This window comes from Labeo rohita, chromosome 18, assembly GCF_022985175.1.
Source record: "Labeo rohita strain BAU-BD-2019 chromosome 18, IGBB_LRoh.1.0, whole genome shotgun sequence".
In the NCBI taxonomy this organism is placed as follows: Eukaryota; Metazoa; Chordata; class Actinopteri; order Cypriniformes; family Cyprinidae; genus Labeo; species Labeo rohita.
The window spans coordinates 2,120,679-2,142,447 of record NC_066886.1 but is presented as its reverse complement, the minus strand read 5'-3'; the positions used below and the strand labels follow the sequence as shown (position 1 = coordinate 2,142,447).

Genomic DNA, 21,769 nt, shown 5'->3' with positions numbered 1-21,769 from the left:
GCCAGTCGGCTGGAAGATGAAGGTGGTTAATTTCACTGGCCGAGAAACTCGTTGAACGCTGACTGGAGACAAGCTAATGTATTACTAATTGCAGGCTGAAAGACGTCACCGTATGCGTATGTGAAGGGACGTGTGTCTGTGTGTGTGTCTGTGTGTGTGTGTGTTTGTGGTTTTAAAGAAATACTTATGTGAAAAAAGATGTACACAAATTTTAATGCAAAATTATGCAAATATTATACTCTGAAAAATGGTGTAAAAACCTTTTCCTAGTAAATTTCATAATTAATAATAAGTAACTAAAGTAACTTATTGAATTAAATGTGGATTTTTTAATGTAGAAAGTCTGAAATAGCATTTTCTTGTAAAATGCATTCCAGTCATTTTAAGTGCTAATTAAATCAAATGTTTTCTGACACTTAAAGGGATAGTTCACATTAAAATGGGATTAGCAAGCATATTTGGGTTTAAACTACACTCTAAAAATATATTATGTTACAAAACAATAGTATTTCATTCTTTCTACTTCAAAATGTTTATTTCAGTATATTACTTGAAGGTATTAGTGACATATACTAGCAATTTTTAAGGATTTTTTAAAAATGTTTTTGAACATTAGTGAGTTTTTATGCTTACTAAGGCTGCATTTGTTTGATCAGAAATACAGTAAAACAGTAATTTTGTGAAATATTACAATTTTAAACAAGTGTTTATTGATTTGAATTGATTTGAATTCAAATTTGAATGTTTTAAAATGTAATTTATTTCCGTGATCAAAGCTGAAATTTCAGCATCATGTCATATCCTTCTGTCTCTTCTGCACATCAGAGCTACATTTTAAATTAAATGTGAAAATTTTTACATTTTTAATAGAAAGTCTGAAATAGCATTTTCTTGTAAAATGCACTCCAGTGATCTTTGTTTTATTTACAATTTCAATTAATGTTTTTTTGTTGTTGTTGTTTGGATTTCATCAAAAATATCTTAATTTGTGCTCTGAAATGCACTTGGTGCATTTAATAAAAATATTATGCCTTTAAAAAAAATCTTACTAACCCAAAACTTTCAAATGATAGTGTGCATTCATTAAATTTTATATTATCTACAAATACATTTTATAATAGATTTTAAGTACATATTCAATACTATTAAGCACACTTCTTTTTCATTATTGGAGTATTTCTCCAATAATGACAATTAGATCGTCAAATTCCTGTCATACAGGTTTTATCAAACCCATATATCTTTTTATTCTGTAGAATACAAAATGAGATGTTTAGCAGATTGCTGATGCTGCTCCTTTCCATGCAATAAAAATATATGTGAAATATGTGAAAAAAACACACACACATGTAAAATATGTTCAATAAGAAAAAAAACCCACATGCAATTACAGTATTAAAGTATCGTAAAAGTAGTCTATGTGACAAATGTTCTATATTCCGAGTCTAGTGAGGTCATACAATAGATCTGTGTAAGAAAAGACAATTTTGATCATTATGTACAAAAATCTTCTCATCTTTTGTCTGTTATATGGGAAACAGTAATGTAAACAGCAACATCAGGATGAGTAAATGGTGGCAGAATTTTCATTTCGGTGAGCTATTCCTTTAATTAAACATTCCTTATATTTGGTAAAGCATGACAGCGCTCATCTTAAGTGTCATCAGGTTCCTCAACAGGCTTGTTTCACGACACACAACTCGAGTCGATGTGGGAGTGATATCCAGGAAGAATTTTATTTTCTGTGGCACGAGGGAGACCATTGTTGTGAAAATTGTTCATTGAGCTGTGAAATTGTTCACAGTTGAAAGCTTAGAGACCTCTGGGGTGGTCTAGTTTGTGTGCGTGTTGTCTGGGCCACAAGTTCAAGACCAATGAAATAGAGAATAATCCAAAACAGCAGCCGCAGTCCAACGTACAAGGTCGATAAGCAGTTATGGACAGAAACTGAGATCGCTGGACTATGGAGATGTGGTTAGAAAGTGTTTGAACACTTAAAAGCTCTGAATGTTGAATCATATTTATCTTCATAGCACTTTATACAATATAGATTGTTTCAAAGCAGCTTCACAGGACAATGACAGTGTTCATTTTGCAAAGCAGCTCTGCAGAAGACAATAGTGTCATTATTTAGCTCAGTTCAGATTGAATAAAAATGTCAATGTTGAAACAATTTTGGTTTCAGCTGTAAAGCAGCTCTGTGTCATTGAATTAGATCTATTGTTTGTGCTCAATCTTGCATTTTTCTTTACTTTATTACCTCATTCAGATGTTAATTGTGTCTTAAAGGATTAGTTCACATAAAAATGAAAACTTGCTGTGAATGTGCTCACCCTCAGGCCTTCCAAGATATAGATGAGTTTGTTTCTTCATCAGTTTTGGAGAAATGCAGCATTACATCACTGTCTGACCAATGGATCCTCTGCAGTGAATGGGTGCCGTCAGAATGAGAGTCCAAACAGCTGATAAAAACATCACAATAATCCACAAGTAATTCACACCACTTCAGTCCATCAGTTAACATCTTGTGAAAAGCTTCACAAATCAATCATTTAGATGATTTTTAACTTCAAACCATTGCTTCTGGCTAAAATGCAAGTCCATAATCCATAATAATGCTTCATACAGTGAACAAGTATATTGCCTGTTGTCTCTCACATCAAAATCCACCCACATATTTGTTTAGAGCTGTTTTAGATTGTAAACGATGCTTGATCTGTGCTGATTTCTCTCCTGATTCAGACCAGATGACTTTACTGGATGAAGCATTATTATGGATTATAGACTAGGGTTTGAAGTTAAAAACATCTTATTTGTGAGTTATTATGATGTTTTTTATCAGCTGTTTGGACTCTCATTCTGACGGCACCCATTCACTACAGAGGATCCCATTGGTGAGCAAGTGATGGAATGCTACATTTCTCCAAATCTGAGGGAGAAACAAACTCATCTACATCTTGGATGGCCTGAGAGCGAGTAATTTTTAGGAAATTATCATTTTTAGGTGTGAACTGTTCCGTTAAGTACCTAAATGCTGTTGAACTTGAGGTTTAGTGTCAGGATTGGGAGTAGTTGGCTGTGCCAATTGACAATTTAGATATATGAGTTGACTAAACTAAAAATTTAGTTTGTTAAACTTAAAAGCTGCGTTTGTTACCCAGCTGCCTTAAAATTTGAAAGTTGAATCAACTCAAATATCTAAGCTGTCACTTAGTACAACTTAACATTTCAAGTAGACTAAACTTTTTTGAGTTGACTGAACTTAAAATTTTAAGGCAGTGGGGTAACAAATTATTTTAAGTTGACTCAACAAATTGTTTTTTTACAGTGTAACAGCATATATTGACCAAAGGCAACTTATTTGTGCATGTGCATATTCAGGCTTATCGTATATGCAAGCTCACAAACTTTTCCTTTAGAAGTTTTAACACTTTTGCATGAATTGTTTTAGTCAGATCTGAGTTCAGAGCATGACATTTTATAAGTTGCATCTTCAGGTAAAAACACAACCTGTTCTGCAAATAAAATGAGAAAGTTGCTAAATTACTCCAAATCTAATGAAGAAACAAACTCATCACATCTTGAATGGCCTGAGAGCGAGTAATTTTCAGGAAATTATCCATTTTGGATGAACTGTTCCTTTAAGTACCTAAATACTGCTGAACTTGAGGTTTAGTGTCAGGATTGGGAGTAGTTGCCTCTGCCAATTGACAATTTATATATATGAGTTGACTAAACTAAAAATTTAGTTTGTTAAACTTAAAAGCTGTGTTTGTAACCCAGCTGCCTTAAAACTTTAAGTTGAATCCACTCAAATATCTAAGTTGTCACTTAGTACAATTTAACATTTCAAGTTGACTAAACTTGACTGAACTTAAAATTTTAAGGCAGTGGAGTAACAAATTATTTTAAGTTGACTCAACAAATTGTTTTTTTTACAGTGTAACAGAATATATTGACCAAAGGCTACTCATTTGTGCTTGTGCATATTCAAACTTATCGACATTTGATGTTGCTGTCATTCGTTTGTGTGTTGTAATTGATCACTACATGCTAAATTTGTATGCAAGCTCACAAACTTTTTCTTTTTCTAGATTTTTTAACACTTTTGCATGAATTGTTTTAGCATGACAATTTATAAGTTGCATCTTCAGGTAAAAACACGACCTGTTCTGCAAATGAAATGAGAAAGTTGCTACATTTCTCCAAATCTGATGAAGTAACAAACTCATCTACATCTTGGTTTGGCCTGAGAGGGAGTAATTGTCAGGAAATTCTCATTTTTGGGTGAACTGTTCTTTTAAGTACCTAAATACCGCTGAACTTGAGATTGTGATTTAGTGTCAGGATTGGGAGTATTTGGCTGTGCTGGCGACAGCTTGCGTCTCAGTTTTACTCTGTGCTTTCTCTTTTCTCGTTCCATGACCACCCGTCCCGATAAGATCGGCAGACGGGGTGGCAGTCTGTCAGCTCGGCCCGATTGTGACCTTGCAGGTGGGACGCTAGAAAGCAAAAATGCTTTGATTTTTGGGAACATCAGCATTAAATTGTTCAAATCCATTAATGAAGAGGTCAGTCAGTGTTTGGCTCATATCAGATTGGTGCTAATCTTCATGTTTAGCAACCTTAACACTCTGTAAGACTTTCGTTTAATCAGGCCGGACCTGGCGACGCAGGCATTAATCTTTTCCGGTGTTTGCTTGTATCGATTGACTGTTAATCTCAATGAAATCTCAATGGAGCTGTGACTCTTTCCTCAGAGGACGTCGCTGTGATTCTCCACAGAGAGCCTGAATCTGTCCGGGCTCTTTGTGTGGGTGTTTGTGTTTTTGTACAGAAACAGCTCAGGACTGCATTTTCTCCTGCGGCTTTTGAAAACACAAAAAGATTTTGAGGCCTCTGGAAAATATGCAAAGTTAACTCTCATGAGATTGACTTGACTTTCTGTTTGTGTCTCAGGTACTCTATTGCTGTTTGTGATAAATGATGATCCTGAGTCGATTTTTATGCTGTTTGCACTACTGTGATGCTTGCTATTGCTTTGGTGTTATACTTATTAAAAGGTTGCTGTTTGGTTGCTAGGGTGATATGGATAGTTGCTAAGTAAGGAAAACAGGAAAGAGTCCTCTTTGGTTTAGGTATAGATTTTTTCATGTTCTTGTGCAGCAGATTGCTGCCACTACTTATTTATTTAGCTTTTTTGTAACATTCATGTTCAGCACATATCATCATCAGTGTGTTTTTATTTTATTTTATTTTATTTTATTTAGTTTTTTTGTAAAGTTCATGTTCAGCACATATCATCATCAGTGTTTTTATTTTATTTTATTTTATTTTTATTTAGCTTTTTTGTAAAGTTCATGTTCAGCACATCACTATCAGTTTGTTTTTATTTTATATTATTTTATTTCAGCACATATCACCATCATTGTGTTTTTTAAATTATTATTATTATTATTATTTTATTTTATTTAGTTTTTTTGTAAAGTTCTTGTTTAGCACAGGTCACTGTCAATGTGTTTTTATTTTATTTTATTTTATTTTATTTTATTTTATTTTATTTTATTTTATTTTATTTTATTTTATTTTATTTTATTTTATTTTATTTAGCTTTTTTGTCAAGTTTGTCAGTGTTTTATTTATTTTTTTTATTTTTTATTTTTTTTTAGTTTTCTTGTCAAATTGTTGTTCAGCACATATGTTCATTGTGTTTATTTATTTTTTGTTTGTTTGTTTGTTTTATTTTACTTTATTTTGCTTTTTTGACAAGTTCTTCAGTGTTTTATTTTTATTTTATTTTATTTAGCTTTTTTGTAAAGTTCATATTCAGCACATATCACCGTCATTGTGTTTTTATTTTATTTTATTTTGTTTTATTTTAAGTTTTTATTAGCTTTTTTGTCAAATTTGTCAGTGTTTTATTATTATCAATATTATTATTATTATTATTATTATTATTATTAATTTTAATATTCGTTTTATTGTTCAGCACATATCATGGTCAGTGCGTTTTTATTTACTTTTATTCATTTTAATGTATTTTATTCATTATTTATTTTTTGTAAAGTTCTTGATCAGCACATATCACAGTCAGTGTGTTTTTATTTATTTATTTATTTATTTATTTATTTTTGTCAAGTTCTTAAGTGTTATTATTTTATTTTATTTCGCTTTTTGTAAAGTTCATGTTCAGCACATATCACCATCATTGTGTTTTTATTGTGCCTTTTTTCCGAGTTCTTGTGCAGAATCATTTTCTCTTTTTTATTTTATATGTACATTTATTCATTTACTGCACTCGATCTCCTTATGAGTGAGTTTATAGATTTGAGGGGAAGTTGAGGAGACAGTAGAGTCTCTTAAAGAGTCTATTAAAGAAACTTAATTCAGTTTCCACTTACTTGCAGTACCTCCGGGATTGATGTTCCTCAAGTAGCAAGAAAGCAGCTTTTACTGTTCAGAAAAGGCCAGCGGGGACGGGATGGGTTGATTTTTCTGGATCTAATGAAGGTTCTGTGAATTATCAGCCTCTCAGGTCTCACAACTGAGTTACTGAGATTCACAAACACTCCAGTGTGAAATGCAATTCATAGCCATCCCAAATCAAACTTGGGAAAGATTAATGTTTGTATAAAGTTTTATACAAATTGGTGCAAGTACCTCCCAAGACCGTGGGGATAGAGTTGCTCCTAATAAATCCACAAAACTTCATATGATGAAGATTCAGACGAAACAATCTGAGAACAGGACACCCTGTTCCTCTTGCCTTCAGTCTGAACTCAAAAATGATGAGTTATTGCTTATATTAAAGAAATAGTTCACTCGAAAATGTCTTTCTTGATTAACAATTTAGCAGCATCTTTGTGCTCTTCCTTTCCATAAAATGACATCCAGTTTTGAGCAAAGGCAACTCATTTGTGCATGTGCATATTCAGAAGTATCATATAAAGGCGTGACAAATTTGATATTGCTGTCATTAGTTTGTGTTGTAATTGATCACAACATGCAAAATTTGTATGCAAGCTCACAAACTTTTCCTTTAGAAGTTTTAACACTTTTGCTTGAATTGTTTTAGTCAGATTTGAGTTCAGAGCATGACATTTTGTAAGCTGCATCTGCAGGTAAAAACACGACTTGTTCTGCAAACGAAATGAGAAAAGTGTTGACTGTGACTATGTCCGATTGGCTTTTGTTGTTTGGCAGCCGAACGTGAAGATTCAGAGAGCATCTGTAGGGCTGATTATGTGAACCAGTGACGAGTGTGTGTGTCTGACAATTACCACTGCATGTGTGTGCAATCAATGTAAATAAACAGGTTTGTTGTTGAAAGCACCGCAGGCAGTCTTTGTGAAATATGATTGGTGTCAATCAGTAGGGTACTCTGTGTGTGTGTGTGTGTGTGTGTGTGTCTCATCTGTTCATGCATGACTGGATAATTGCACATATTCTGTGTTAAACAGCTGTGAGATTTGTGTGTGCGGTCTTTAAAGTGTGTATCTTGTGGTCATATATTGTGACGCTCTGGAGTCATCAACTCTGTTAGACAACATTTTAAGGCATCTTAGACACACTGCTGATTCTTTTGGTCAATTTCAAAGGCCAAATCACATTCAACATTCCCAGACAATCTCAGAATGCCTTTCAATGACCACAGAGACCATTTTTATCCAAGATGAATTTTATCTAAAATATACATGATAATTAAAAATATATATTTTATTCAATAAAACTGAACTATTGAATTTATTTTATTTATTATTTTTTTTTTTTATAATTTATGTTTGCTAAATTAGTACTACTGCGACTACTGCAAATGACGATTTTATTTATAAGATTTATTTTAATATGTTTTTGATAATAATAATAATAATAATCATCATAATGATAATAATAATAGTTTACAATTATTACATTTTATTTGAAATAATAATGATTTGTAATTACATTTATTGAATATGTATTTAATATGTATATCATAATAATTAATATTTGTCAACAGCCTATTTATTATCAGCTCATGGAAAAGGGAAGCATGAACATTCATGAGTCTATTTTTTTGTTTTTGATAATAATAATAATAATAATAATAATAGTTAATAATTCTTACATTTTATTTTAAATAATAATAATAATAGTTAATAATTATTACATTTTATTTTAAATAATAATTTGTAATCCTATTTATTTACATGTATTTAATAATATTAATAATATAATAATAATAATAATGATAATAATAATAACGATACAATTAGCTTATGATTTTTACTTTTTGTTTTATTTTAAATAGTTATTTCTAATATTTATTAATTTATTTTATTTAATATGTATTTAATAATAATAATAATACAATTTGTTTATTATTATTACATTTTATTTTGGATAATAATTATTTGTAATATTAATTTATTTATATTTCTTTAATATGTATTTAATAATAGATAGATAGATATTTAAATAATAGTTATTTGTAATATTTATTAATTTATTTTATTTAATATGATTTAATAATAATAATACATTTTGTTGATTACATTTTATTTTAAATAATTATTTGTAATATGAATGTATTTATTTTTCTTTAATATGTATTTATTATTGATAGATAGATAGATAGATAGATAGATAGATAGATAGATAGATAGATAGATAGATAGATAGACAGACACTCTATTTTATTTATTATGTATTAGATTTTTTATGATTATTACAAAACTGTGTTAGTAAGGAGAAATTTCTTTACCATAAAAATTATGTCAACAAATGTTCAAAAAGCACAAAATAGCACAATAAAAGCAATAAAGTGCAGCATAATTAACATAATCCATATTTGTTCCATATTTTAACAAATAATAAAAAAAAGATTTATTTATATATTTATTTATTTACTCAACAGCCTATTTATTGTCAGTTCACGGAAAAGATAAGCATGATCATTCTTATGATTGAGTCTCTTATGAATGATTTAAAAAATAAACTCTCATCTGAAGACAGCAGTTCAGTATGCCGTGCGCCTACTGTGAAATTGAATCCAAACCTGCAATAAGTAAATGAATCACATGACACGAATCCACCGATGAGATAATTGCATTAAGACAAACATATCAGTGCAGGGATCCGGCTGGAATGGAAGTGTGGCATTAAAGCAGCGATTGCGTTCGCTGTTTAATATCAGCGCTTCACCTCAGTAATCAATACATTCCTTCCAGAGAAAGTCTTAATCAAAACTGCAGCTTCATCTTTATGAGCCGCTGAGCTGAAATGATGAAGCGCAGATAATGAGATCCTTCAGAGCTCTTCAGAGTCCACTGTAGATAAATTACAGATGGCGATATGAGGCCTTATTCTTCTGAATCATGAGCTGTTTGTCTGTAATATTGTCTGAGTCTGAAAGACATTTTCAGAAGATTTGATGTAAAGCAAAAACTAGAGAAAAGAAAAGATTGAGAGATTGTGAGGAAGTTTTTCCATTTGTATAAAAAACTACTTGAAATGGCACTACTTTTACATTTTTGTTATTGTTTTTTGACTGCCTATTTATTTATTATTTTATTTAATATGCAATGGAAATTTATTTTATATTTTATTTCATATGTTTAATAACAGTATCAATAATAACAACTGTACATTTATTTCATTTTTTAAATATTAATTTGTGATTTTATATTTTTATGCATTCATATTTATTTTATTTATTTATTTAATATTAATATTTATTTTATTTATTATATGTATTATTATTAATATGTATTATTAATGTACTACTACTATTATTGTTTACTGTAATTATTAAATTAAAAACATTTAAAAGTTATTATTATTATTATTATTATATTATTAATATAGGTAGTGGTGGTGTTTGGATATATATTAGGTATATTAGGTAACCATAAAACAACAAGCAAAAATGTTTTTTATAATTTATAAAAATGTATTTATTAATTTAGTTACTTATTTATTTATTTATTTAGTTTGTTTGTTGAGTTAGTACTACTACTACTAATGGTAATTTTATTTCAAGATTTTTATTTAATTTAACTGATTTTTTTAGAAGTTTTTTTAATAAATAATAATAGTAATAATAATTGTTTATTAATTTTATTTTAAATAATTATTTTTTAATATGAATATTTTTTATTTAATATGTATTTAATAATAATAACAATAATAATAGTAATTGTTTATTATTAATTTATATTTTATAAATATATATAAAATATATGTAATAATTTATATTAAATATTAATTTATATTAATTGATTTTAAAATGTAGATATTATAAACATTAACATCATGATATTTTGTAAAGCTGTTGCTTTGTATTGTAAAAAGTGCTATGAAATTCAACTTGACTTGAATATTTTTAAATAATTTTTTGTCTGAATCGGGCATAACATGCAAAATGAGATCAGTACTACTTTAATGGGAATGTTTGTGCAGTTTGCTTAAATGCATAATGCATAACCAGGTTTGCATGATTTATTTAGTGCTAAAATACTGCAGATAGCATGTGCATTGTGTCCCACATTATATCTATCAGTTCACTGCAGCTTGTTAGAAATGAGAAACGTGATCTGTGTTCATGGACGCTTGGGATGCGTGACCTTATTTTGGAGATGATACGAAGGTTTGCTGAGTCTGCTTGTGCTCCTCAGGAGAGACGTGAAACCTGCCGATGAGCTCTGTCAAAACACATCTCACTTTAGTATTTCATTATCACATCTTATTATTGCTGTACTTTTCATTTCGCTTGAGTAATTGTGCCGACCATCATGAATAGATGACACGTCTTAATGTATTCATAATTGATAACCATTAGCAGGAGAGCAGAGAGAGGCGTTCATGACTTGCAGTGATTGCTTTGGGTTTGATGAGAACCGCTGGACGATTCAACGGGTCTGCGATGGTTCATCTGAGCAGCTCTTCTTCTGTGTTTGGACCCTTCAGACTCTTCTGACCCCAGTCTGTCCTCCTGAGAGAAGCTCAGTGTTTACCCACAATGCCTTCTGCTCCAGAGCACACAGACGGCGGTGTTTGTTTGAGGGTTAGAATTTGTGGTAAATTGATATGGGATTTTTGGGATGACCACAAGAGCGGTGTGGTGATTTAATGTGATATAATTCAGTTTTTTGTTCATTAGATTTTTTAATGATCAACTATGTTTTTGTTTGCATATTTTTATGTGGTTGTTCTTTTTTTCTGGTGAAGTGTATTTGCTCTATACTACTCTATCCTACTACTACTACTAGTAATAATAATAATAATAATAATATCAATACAATAGTATTATTATTATCAATTTATGATTGTATATTTATCTAATAATTATTTAATCTATTGTTTTGTTTTATTTAATATGTATTTAATAATACTGCATTTATAATTGTACAATTTTTTTACTTACATTTTTTATTTAATTCATTATGTAAATAATAATAATAATAATAATAATAACTTTTAAATTTTACAATTCGTAATTGTACTTTGAATTTTTTGCATTTTATTATTATGATTTAATAAGAAGAATATTAATAAGAATGATAATAGTATGTATAATTTTACGTATAATTAAAATTATTGCGTATAATTTTATGTAACATTTTTATTTTTTTGTTTTATTATTTTACATTTTAATGGTACTTTTTAAAATGTTTATTATTTTATTAATTATGTTTAATTAATACTACTACTGCTACTACTACTACTATTACTACTACTAATAATTATTATTATTATTAGTATTATTATTAATATATGATTATATATTTATCTTGTAATGAATTCATCTGTTATTTTGTTTTATTTAATGTGTACTTATAATAATAATAAAACCAGCATTTATAATTTTTATAATATTTAATTAATTTAAATATTAAATTATATTAAATGATAATTTAATTTATTTTTAAATTGCATGAATTTATTTTATAATAAAATAACTGTATTTATAATTTTACAGTTTTAATAGTTCTTTTAATATTTTATTATTTTATTATGTAAATAATAGTACTAATAATAATTGTATTTATCATTTTACATTTTTACTTTGTTTTATTTTTATTATTATTATTATTATTATTTGACATTTTCTATTGTATTTTTAATGTTTTTATTATGATTTATACATCATATACAGTTTATACAGTTTATTTTGTTTTATTATTATTTTAAACTTTTAATGGTACTTTTTATTTTTATTATTTTATTATATTTGTTTTAATAATAATAATAATAAGAAGAATTATTATTATCATTATTATTATTATTATTATTTGTTTTGTGTTTTGACACACCTATTAATTATTATTTTTCACTTTTTTTTTTAAATATACTGTTTGTGTACATATCGCAAGGCATAAAGTTATTAAAACTGGAAATGACACAAGTGGAGGTATGAAAACCAACAAATATTTGACCAAAACAAAGCAAAACTGTCTTATATTTTAGCCTCCTCAAAGCAAACATGATTCTCATCTGATTTTAATGAAGGTCAGTCAGGAATAGGTCAGGCTGATATTTCACTTTATCTGTAGTTAGAAACACGAAAAGTAAGAGTCTGTGTTGCTGTTTCCTGTCAGTTGTTTCCAGTTCAGCGGGGTTTGTATCGGTGTAAATGTCTTGGGCTTAATAAGTGCTCGTCTCATGAGAGACACAGTCCTGGAGGAGGCGGACAGCGAGCCGGTGAAGGTGTGGGTGGACGGCTCTCTGGGCAGCCTGCCGTACACATTTCCTGCCGCCCGCGAACGGCGCGTGTGTCGCGCTGACACTGTTAGCCTCCGGGAGCAGTGATTAAAGCGGCACTGTCAGAGCACATCGCATCCCTCTTCTGAACATCCACCTCTTCACACCACACTGAGATCCAGTCACAGTATAGAAAGAAAGACAAGCAGAGGATGCACAGGACTGACCCCAAACATTTCACCCAGTGTAAAGGCCAAAAATCAAGCGTTAATCAAGCATATTAAAAAAAAAAAAAAAACTTTAATTTTGATTGCAATTTTAAATATAACTAATATATAATATAATATAATATAATATAATATAATATAATATAATATAATATAATATAATATAAATATTCTATTTTAAAAATTCTATTTATAATATTGTAATTTATTCGTGTGACACAAAGCTGAATTTAGTTAATTTATGCATTATCTTACATTTGTCTTCATCTAATTTTAATTTATTTTTTTGCATTTCAACATTTTTCATATGACAATTAAGCATATTTATTTCAGATTGTCGTTACTGTAGTACAACTGAACTTTTTACTTTTGAATTAATTATTATTATTTTCACATGCTGATTTTAATTACTGCCATTTTTGTTGTATTTTAAAAAGTATACTCAAATTAAACTACAGCAAATACAAACATTAAGCACAAATACTCAATAATATATATTTAAAATGATTAATATATTTTATTAGAAAATAAATAAAATGTATAAATATGAATAATTATGAATAATATATAAACAATATAATGCAGAATATTTCTAGAGTTTTTAATTTTGATTTTTCCCATTATTATGATTTTTATCATGCTTATTTTGATTACTGCAGTTTCCACAAAATGATTGTATTATAATAAATATACTCAATAAAAGCATAAATTAAAACACAACCATGATGAACACATGCTTTACAATCAATAATATACCCAATAATAAAAAGTAAATATTATTTCTGAATATTTATAAATATTACTATTTTTACTGCTGTTATTATTAATATTTTATTAATTTATGATTATATTTTTATTTAAATTTAATTTATGTGTTTTGTTATTTATAATTTAATAATAGTAATAACAACTCTATTTATAATTGTAAAAATTTAATCGAGTTTTTATTATTATTATTATTATTATTAATATTTATATTATTCATTATATGATTAATAATAATAATAATACAATTTATAATTTTACACTTTAATTTACTTTGTTTTATTTTTATTAATAAAAGAACTGTACAATCTGTACTTTTAATATTTGTATTATTTTTTTATGATTTTTCTCATGCTTATTTTAATTACTACAGTTCCCACAAAATCAGTAATATATGCAATATATATAATTTCTAAATATTTATATAAATTTAAATTTGATTTTAATAAAATGTACAACCTGACTTGATTTTATCTATCATGATTTTTTGTTTGTTTGTTTGCTTTAGTTTTTTTTTTTTTTTTTTTTTTTTTTTGCATTGAATTTTGCAATTGGTAATGATAAATGGGGTGGAAATGTGATCATTCAACTATTATCAAAATGCAAAAGGTCTTTATTTTCTGGCAAACTGTGAATTTTCATTTCTTTGTTGTTGGAGTGAAATATGATCTGGGCCTGTTCTTGCCAGGTTTCATGACATTCACCCAAAAGCTGATTTTCTGTTTTGGCTAACAAAGAAAGAAATGAATTTCCACAGCTTCATTCTCCACACAAAACACAGAATAGCTTTAAATGACAGACGGATGGATTTAACGTCATTTAAATGGAGGGAAGCAGCAGGTGTTTATCGGGCCGCTCTTTGTGCTGGAAACTATGGATTATGAACGCTTTGATGTTAAAGTGAGAGGCGTTTCCGCTGATGAGGTGTTATATTTTATCCTGGCGAGTCGCTGTGACTGTATCTGATGTCCCTCAGGCTTTTCCCGGAGAAGAAGAACGGCTCCTTTAAGATAAACGAGCAATTATCGCCATGAGGCACATCCACACAATACGGCAAGATTCAGCACTCACGAATGAAACTTCTCAGAGGTTGCAGAAACAATGAGCTGCCAGAAGAGTTAGTCATTTATTTCAATAATTCATGCAGACGTGCTTCATAAGCAGGTGTTATTAATGTCGTTCATTATGGGGTTTTGGAAAACACATGAAGCAGAGCTGCATAAACCCGTCCAGACTCCTTCAGTCATAAGTCTTAGAGTTCAGCTGTGCGTTTGCACAACGTGTTAACGATAACATTCAATAATGACTTACAAAACTTCCACAGTGAAATATTCAGCAGGAAATAATGTAGGCTGGGACTTTGTAGATGAATGCACTTCGCATTTACCTTCCCTTATGTGACATCTTTAATGTGAAGGAGAATAATGAGTTTTTATTAATATTTTTGTTACCTTTTTTATTTAATTAAAATATTTATTTAATTTTTTTATTAGCTGCTTTTATGTTTATTTAGGTTTCATTTTATTTCAGTTTTAGCTTATGAATTAATCACTAAATAATTTCCAGTTAATTTATGCTTCAACTTTTGTTTACATTTTTTCAATTTATTTCAGATTTATTTTGATAAACAAAAATGTTTAATAGTTTTAGTTCATATTTATCTTTGTTTATTGTTAGTATATAGATTATTATGATTTTTAAATGTGCTTTATACAATATATATATATATATATATATATATATATATATATATAGTATAAATTCATTAATATATATATATTGTTTCATTCATTAATAAAAAAAAATAATGCACATTTCTTAAAATAAAATAAAATAAAATAAAATAAATAAAAATCCTCACACCACACTTTAATTCAGGTTTATTTCAGTTAACAAAAATATTTTTTATAGTTTTAGTTCTGTTTATTTTTATTTTATTATTTAATTTTATTATTATTATTATTATTTACATTCTGAAATGTGCTTAATGGTTATTTTTCACAATGCAAAAAGTCTTAATTTTTTTTTTTTTTTTTTTTTGCAAACTATGACTTTATATTTATATTTTATTTCAGCATTATTTTAATTAATAAAAAAGTGTTATCTGTCAGGATTTTCTGGAATTGTTTAGTTGATTTTATTTTTCTCTAAAAACATACATGACTGTATTATAATAATAAAACAGCTTTAATTAAAATACTACAAATACAATCATGTGCAAATACTTTACAATCAATAATATATGCAACAATATAAGTAAACATTGTTTCTGAATATTTATACATTTTTATTTAAATAAAAAAATCAAATGAGTGGGTTGATTGATTGATCAGGATTTAATTAAATGTTTCTCTTTCACTCTCTCTTTTATGCATTGAATTGCATTTTGGTAATGATAAATGGGTGCTTAATGGTTATGAAAAAACATGCATTTTAGACCCAGGAACGTGTATTAGAGAAGAAAAGCTAACTGGTTTTCTTTCAACATTAATGTATGTGTGATCTGTCTCATTTGATGTCATGTAAAAACAACTAAAATAGCAGCAGCTTAATTATCTCTGAAGACATGATCAGTTTTGAATAGAATCCTGTAATTATGGCAATTCTGCTGTGATGTTAAAGCAGCCATTTTTTTCCAAGTCAACTGCAGCAATTAAAAATCAGCATGTCAAGCACTTTGAATCATTATCTTTGCTTTCAGACTTCAGTTGTTTTTGTTCCGGAGAAGTTGTTTGTCAGGTGAAGCTATTTAAAGCTCATGTGAACGGGGTTTTGGTAATATATGCAATATATATCGTGAGCGTATCACTTCAGCCGAAGGGCTTGAAATCAGAAGTTAACAGTGCAGTGATGAATGAGAGCAGCTAATGCCTTATTAATTATGAACTGACACTTACATTCAGATGTTGACAACCGCTGATAGGTTGAATATTTTAAATCACACTGTGAATATTAGAGAAAGTGGCCTGTAGCTGTCATAAAACCTTAATCGTATCTTACTGTTATCACAGTTATATGACAAAGTGTCATGTTAGCGCTCATGTTAGTTGAATATGCTCTTAATAATATTCTGATCGCTCAATTGTGGATTTGTAGAGTCCAATATTATAGTGTAATTGACTATTGTTTCTATCTGTAAAGAACTGATATGCAAGGGGTACACAGTGAATATTATTGTGAAATTCAGACACGTCAGGATGAACACATTTACCAATATATATATATATATATATAAATAATTATATAAATGAATAAATAAATAAACTTATATATAAATGTATTTATTTACAGAAATTATTGTTGAATATTGTGTGTAAATGTTTATTTTAAAATTTTAAATCTAATATTAATTTAAAAAAAATAACGTTAAATATTTAGTATCTTATTTAATTGCAATTTGTTTTTAATTTTTATTTTTTCACACATTCAAACATTAAATGACAAGCCAAGTCAGATTTTCTTTTAAAGAAATAATTTATTCAGAACAGATGGATTAAATTGATCAAAAGTGGCAGTAACAACATTTATAATGTTGCAAAATATTTACTAAATCACTTGTTCCACAAATATTATATAAGCAGTAAAATATAGAAAATTAAAATAAGCATAAATAAATAGAATATTGTGTGTAAATATATATATATATATATAATTGATTAATATTGTGTAAATATTTAATATAAAATTTCAAATGTTTAAAATGTAATATCAATTAAATGTTTTAGTAACGTTTAATATTTAATATCTTATTTTATTACAACTTTTTTATTACACATTCTAACATTATACAAGGTGGGTTATTTATTTATTTTTAAATACTTTATTCAGAACATAGGCATTAAATTGATCAAAAGTGGCAGTCACAACATTTATAATGTTACAAAATATTTATATTTCAAATAAATGCTGTTCTTTAGATTTTTCTAATCAGAAAGGTCATGTTTTTACAAATATTTTAAGCATTAAAAATAAAAATTAAATAAAGAAATAAAAATTAAATAAGACAGTAACATAATAATAAGGCTCTTTTTAATTGATAATAATCAGAAATATTTCTTGAACATTAAATCTGCATATTTCTGAAGGATCATGTGACGCTGAAAACTGGAGTAATGATGCTGAAAATCCAGCTTTGATCACAGAAATAAATTTCATTTTACAATATATTCACAAAAAATCAGTTATTTTAAATTGTAATAATATTTCACAATTTTACTGTATTTTTTAACAAACCTTACCAACCTCAAACTTTTGAATGATAGTGTATACGAGAAGAAACATCACTGTGTCAGTTTAGTATCATTATGCAAATATTTTGACCAATCACAATCAAGTATTCCATATATGGTCATGGAACCACAATTTGAAAACTGCAGTGTGGCTGCTGGTGTTTTGTGTTTGGGTAGCACTGCACTGCCGTGATGAACTCGAGTCCTCCGTGTCAGTCAGAGGTGATTTATCCTCACGGTCACACCGGGAGTGTGAGGTTACGGTGTATATACGTTGACGTCTCTCCTCACACTAGCTGCATGTTATTCCCTGTGCTTGACAACTGCAGGAGTTAAGTAAACTAACTTACTGTCATTTCTGAGCTCTCCTTTCCCGTTCCTCCTCTAATGGCTGTCAGGCTCTCGTCTGCTGGGTGGATTAACAGGCGACAGCAGCTGCTGTAGGTTACCCACAATCCTCTCTGACCTTTATTATGTGGCCGGTCGGAGTCTATATCACAAACATCGCAGCAGGCCGCCGAGACTCGGTCGTCTGTCGGTGTCGTATCCGCACAGGTGGGCAAGTTTGTGTGTTTTGATCTTTTCTGACAAGTCCGGGATGAGCTCGACTCGCCGTGGCCGTGTGCGCTTACAAAACAAACCCTGAGCATTTCTTCACTCTCCTTTGTCTTGTCTTGTTGTTTGAGCTCCCGGGGGAAAGTTTTAGGCTCAGAGGATGCTTTTTTGCAGCTGAAGTCGATGTGAAAGCAAAATTGACATATTTACTTGCTTAATACGTGTTGCTGATCTTACTGCAAACAGTTTATCTTTGCACATGTTATTCTAAGTAAAACAGTTGTTTGTTTGGAGACTATTTGCTCTTTCATTTCATCTCATTGTCTTGTGTAAACACTTGAAATATTACAGGCATTGCATTTGTGAAATTTCCTTTGATATGGTGTTCTGCTGGTTGCATAATGTAGTATATCATTTCAAGGATTCTGCAGGTCTTAAAAACATCTTAATTCATGTTTTCACAAATTAAAATGTCTTAAATAGATGCAGAACGTCTTAAATTCATGACATCATGGCATTAAATGTTCAATGCACCACAACAAATGAGTATTTCCAAACATCCTTACATTAAGATACACTTACTTGAGATGCAAATCGAAGATATGAAGTTTTGTTTTCGGAGAAACTGAACAAAATGAAGTGATTTTATGCTTAAAACAACAAATAAAATAACAAATATCAATGAGGAATGAACACTTATTTTCTCTTTTAATTAAGGTGGTTTTTCTGAGGCCACTGGCAGATATTTGCTCATTTTAATCATAAATTCACTTTATTTAAAAAATAAATAAATTAATTAAAAAAAAGGCTTTTTATCGTATGCCATTTTTCTTCTTAAGTCAATGTGTCTTGATTTAAGAATCTTTTAGATTCTTATTTTCAATGGAAAATGACAAAAATACTGAGAAAGATTTGTGTTCCCTTTAATTTATTCCTTTTTTATATAATATACTATTATATACTTTATATAAAATTATTGTTAATTTTTATTGTATTATATTATATTATATTATATAAAATATTTATAAGTATGATATAAATCATATAAAAGACTATATACATTTTATAAATATTTTGAAAAATATTATTTTTTTTAATATAAAAAATGTCTTATCTTATGTTATTCTGCTTTTCAAATCCTATTTTTAATGTAAAATGTAAAACAAAAATACTGAGAAAGAGTTGTGTTTTTATATACTATGCTATTATATACTTATGATATTTTAGTTACATTTTTATAATATTATATAATATATTATAGTTATATAAAATATTTCTAAATATTATATAAATATATAAATTATATAAATATTTTTAATATAAAAATATAATGTTTTTTGTTTTGTTTATTTGTTTATTTATTTATTTACTTACTTTCTATTTTAACCCCACTATTAAATGTTATTTTATTTAATTTTAATTTAATTTAATTAAATTAATTTATTTATTTATTATTGTAATTTTAATGCTTAAACTTATTTCAGTTAGAAATTCAGTTCAATGCAACATTTCTCATTTTCATAGTTTGTCTCCCATCTAATATTTATATTCAATTGCTTTATTTCAACTGACAAAAATGTATTTAATAATTTTAGTGTCATTCCTAGTTAAGGCTAGTACATGCTGGTGATATTTCCAGACACAAGTATGTTTCTGTGCATGACTCATGACTGTTGACTCATGACTCTTCATTTCTCTTTTTTCTCCCTTCATTTGCAGAACACGACAAGCATCGTTTATGCAAGAGCACAGAGTACATGAATTTGCACTTCAAAGTCAAATGGTTCCACAACGAGTACGTGCGAGACCTGCCTTCCTTTAAGGGGATTCCTCCAGAGTATTCGCTGTGAGTCTCCCTTCACATCTCTCATTCGTTCATAGTTTTCAACTTTCTTCTGAAATAGAGGAGAGTCAATGATGTAAATAAAAATCATGTTCCGTTTGATGTTTACACTGTTTACAGGTTTACGTCATGAGAAAGTAGTTACCATACATACCATACATTCATACATCAGCAACAAAATTTGTTTTTAATTAATTTAGAAAAAGTGTACAAAGTTGTATGACTTTTTTAATGCTTTTTTTTAAAATGATTTTTTGACTATTTTAAAATGCAAATATTCTAATTTAGCATCCTAATTTTATTTCTTTTCAAGATTTAATTGTACATTTCTTGGAAAGTATAACATTTACAACATATCTGCTATAAGACTGGAATTACTTGCTAAATTAAGTATATTTAAGCATGTTGATAGCAATATTTATATATAATAATAATAATATTTATTATATAAATATAATAATGTTTATAAATCAGTTTATACAGTTTTACATTTTTGCCTTAATTTAATTTTTCTAAAATAAATTTTAATATAAATTTAAAAATATTTTTAAAAGCGCCCATACTTTTCAGTTTCATCTTTTTTGTTGTTGTTGTTTTGTTTGTTTGTTTTATTCTGTTTTGTTTTGTTTGTTTGTTTTTTGTTTCTATATTGTTGGAGGAGCAAGTTACCTTACACTATTAACAACAAACCAATACTGTATTTTTGTATGTTTATAACAATATATAGATATATTGTATATTTATATATAATAAAATTAAGAAAAAAATAAAATTAAAATGAAGTATATTTAAGCATGTTAATAGCAATATTTATATAATAATAATCATTATTATTATATAATTATAATAATATGTATAAATCAGTTTATACAGTTTTAACATTTTTGCCTTAATTTCGATTTTTTAAATTAAATTTTAATACAAATTTAAAAATACTTCATTAAATTTAATGAAAATATTTTTTTCAGTTTCATCTTTTTTTGTTTTCTTTTCTTTTCTTTTCTTTTTTGTTTCTATATTGTTGGAGGAACTAATTACCTTTTACTATTAACAACAAACCAATACTATATTTTTGTATGTTTATAACAGTATATATTTATATATATAGTGTATTTATATATAATATTTATAATTATTTAAAAACATTTATTTAATGTAATAATAAAAAGACAGTATATTTATATATAATAACATTTATTATATAAATATAATAATATTTTTGCCTTAATTTAGGTTTTTTTTTAATTAAATTTTAATATCAATATTATATAATATAAATATATATTTTTAAAAAATGCACATACCTTTCAGGTTCATCTTTTTTTGTTTCTATATTGTTGGAGGAACTAGTTACCTTACACTATTAACAACATACCAATGCTATATTTTTGTGTTTATAACAATATATTGTGTATTTATATAATATTTATAATTATGTTTATACATTTATTAAATCTAATAAAAAATGT

At 27.8% G+C, this 21,769-nt stretch overlaps 1 protein-coding gene across 3 annotated transcripts in view; it reads left to right on the top strand.

The window, feature by feature from the left end:
* LOC127180653 (protein unc-13 homolog C) overlaps nt 1-21,769 on the top strand; it is a 167,491-nt gene that overhangs the window by 95,397 nt on the left and 50,325 nt on the right. For all 3 annotated transcript variants that reach the window (XM_051134831.1, XM_051134832.1, XM_051134830.1), the window contains exon 19: nt 20,177-20,303. In XM_051134831.1, the coding sequence (XP_050990788.1) occupies nt 20,177-20,303 (127 nt within the window). The remainder of the gene's footprint in view (nt 1-20,176; nt 20,304-21,769) is intronic.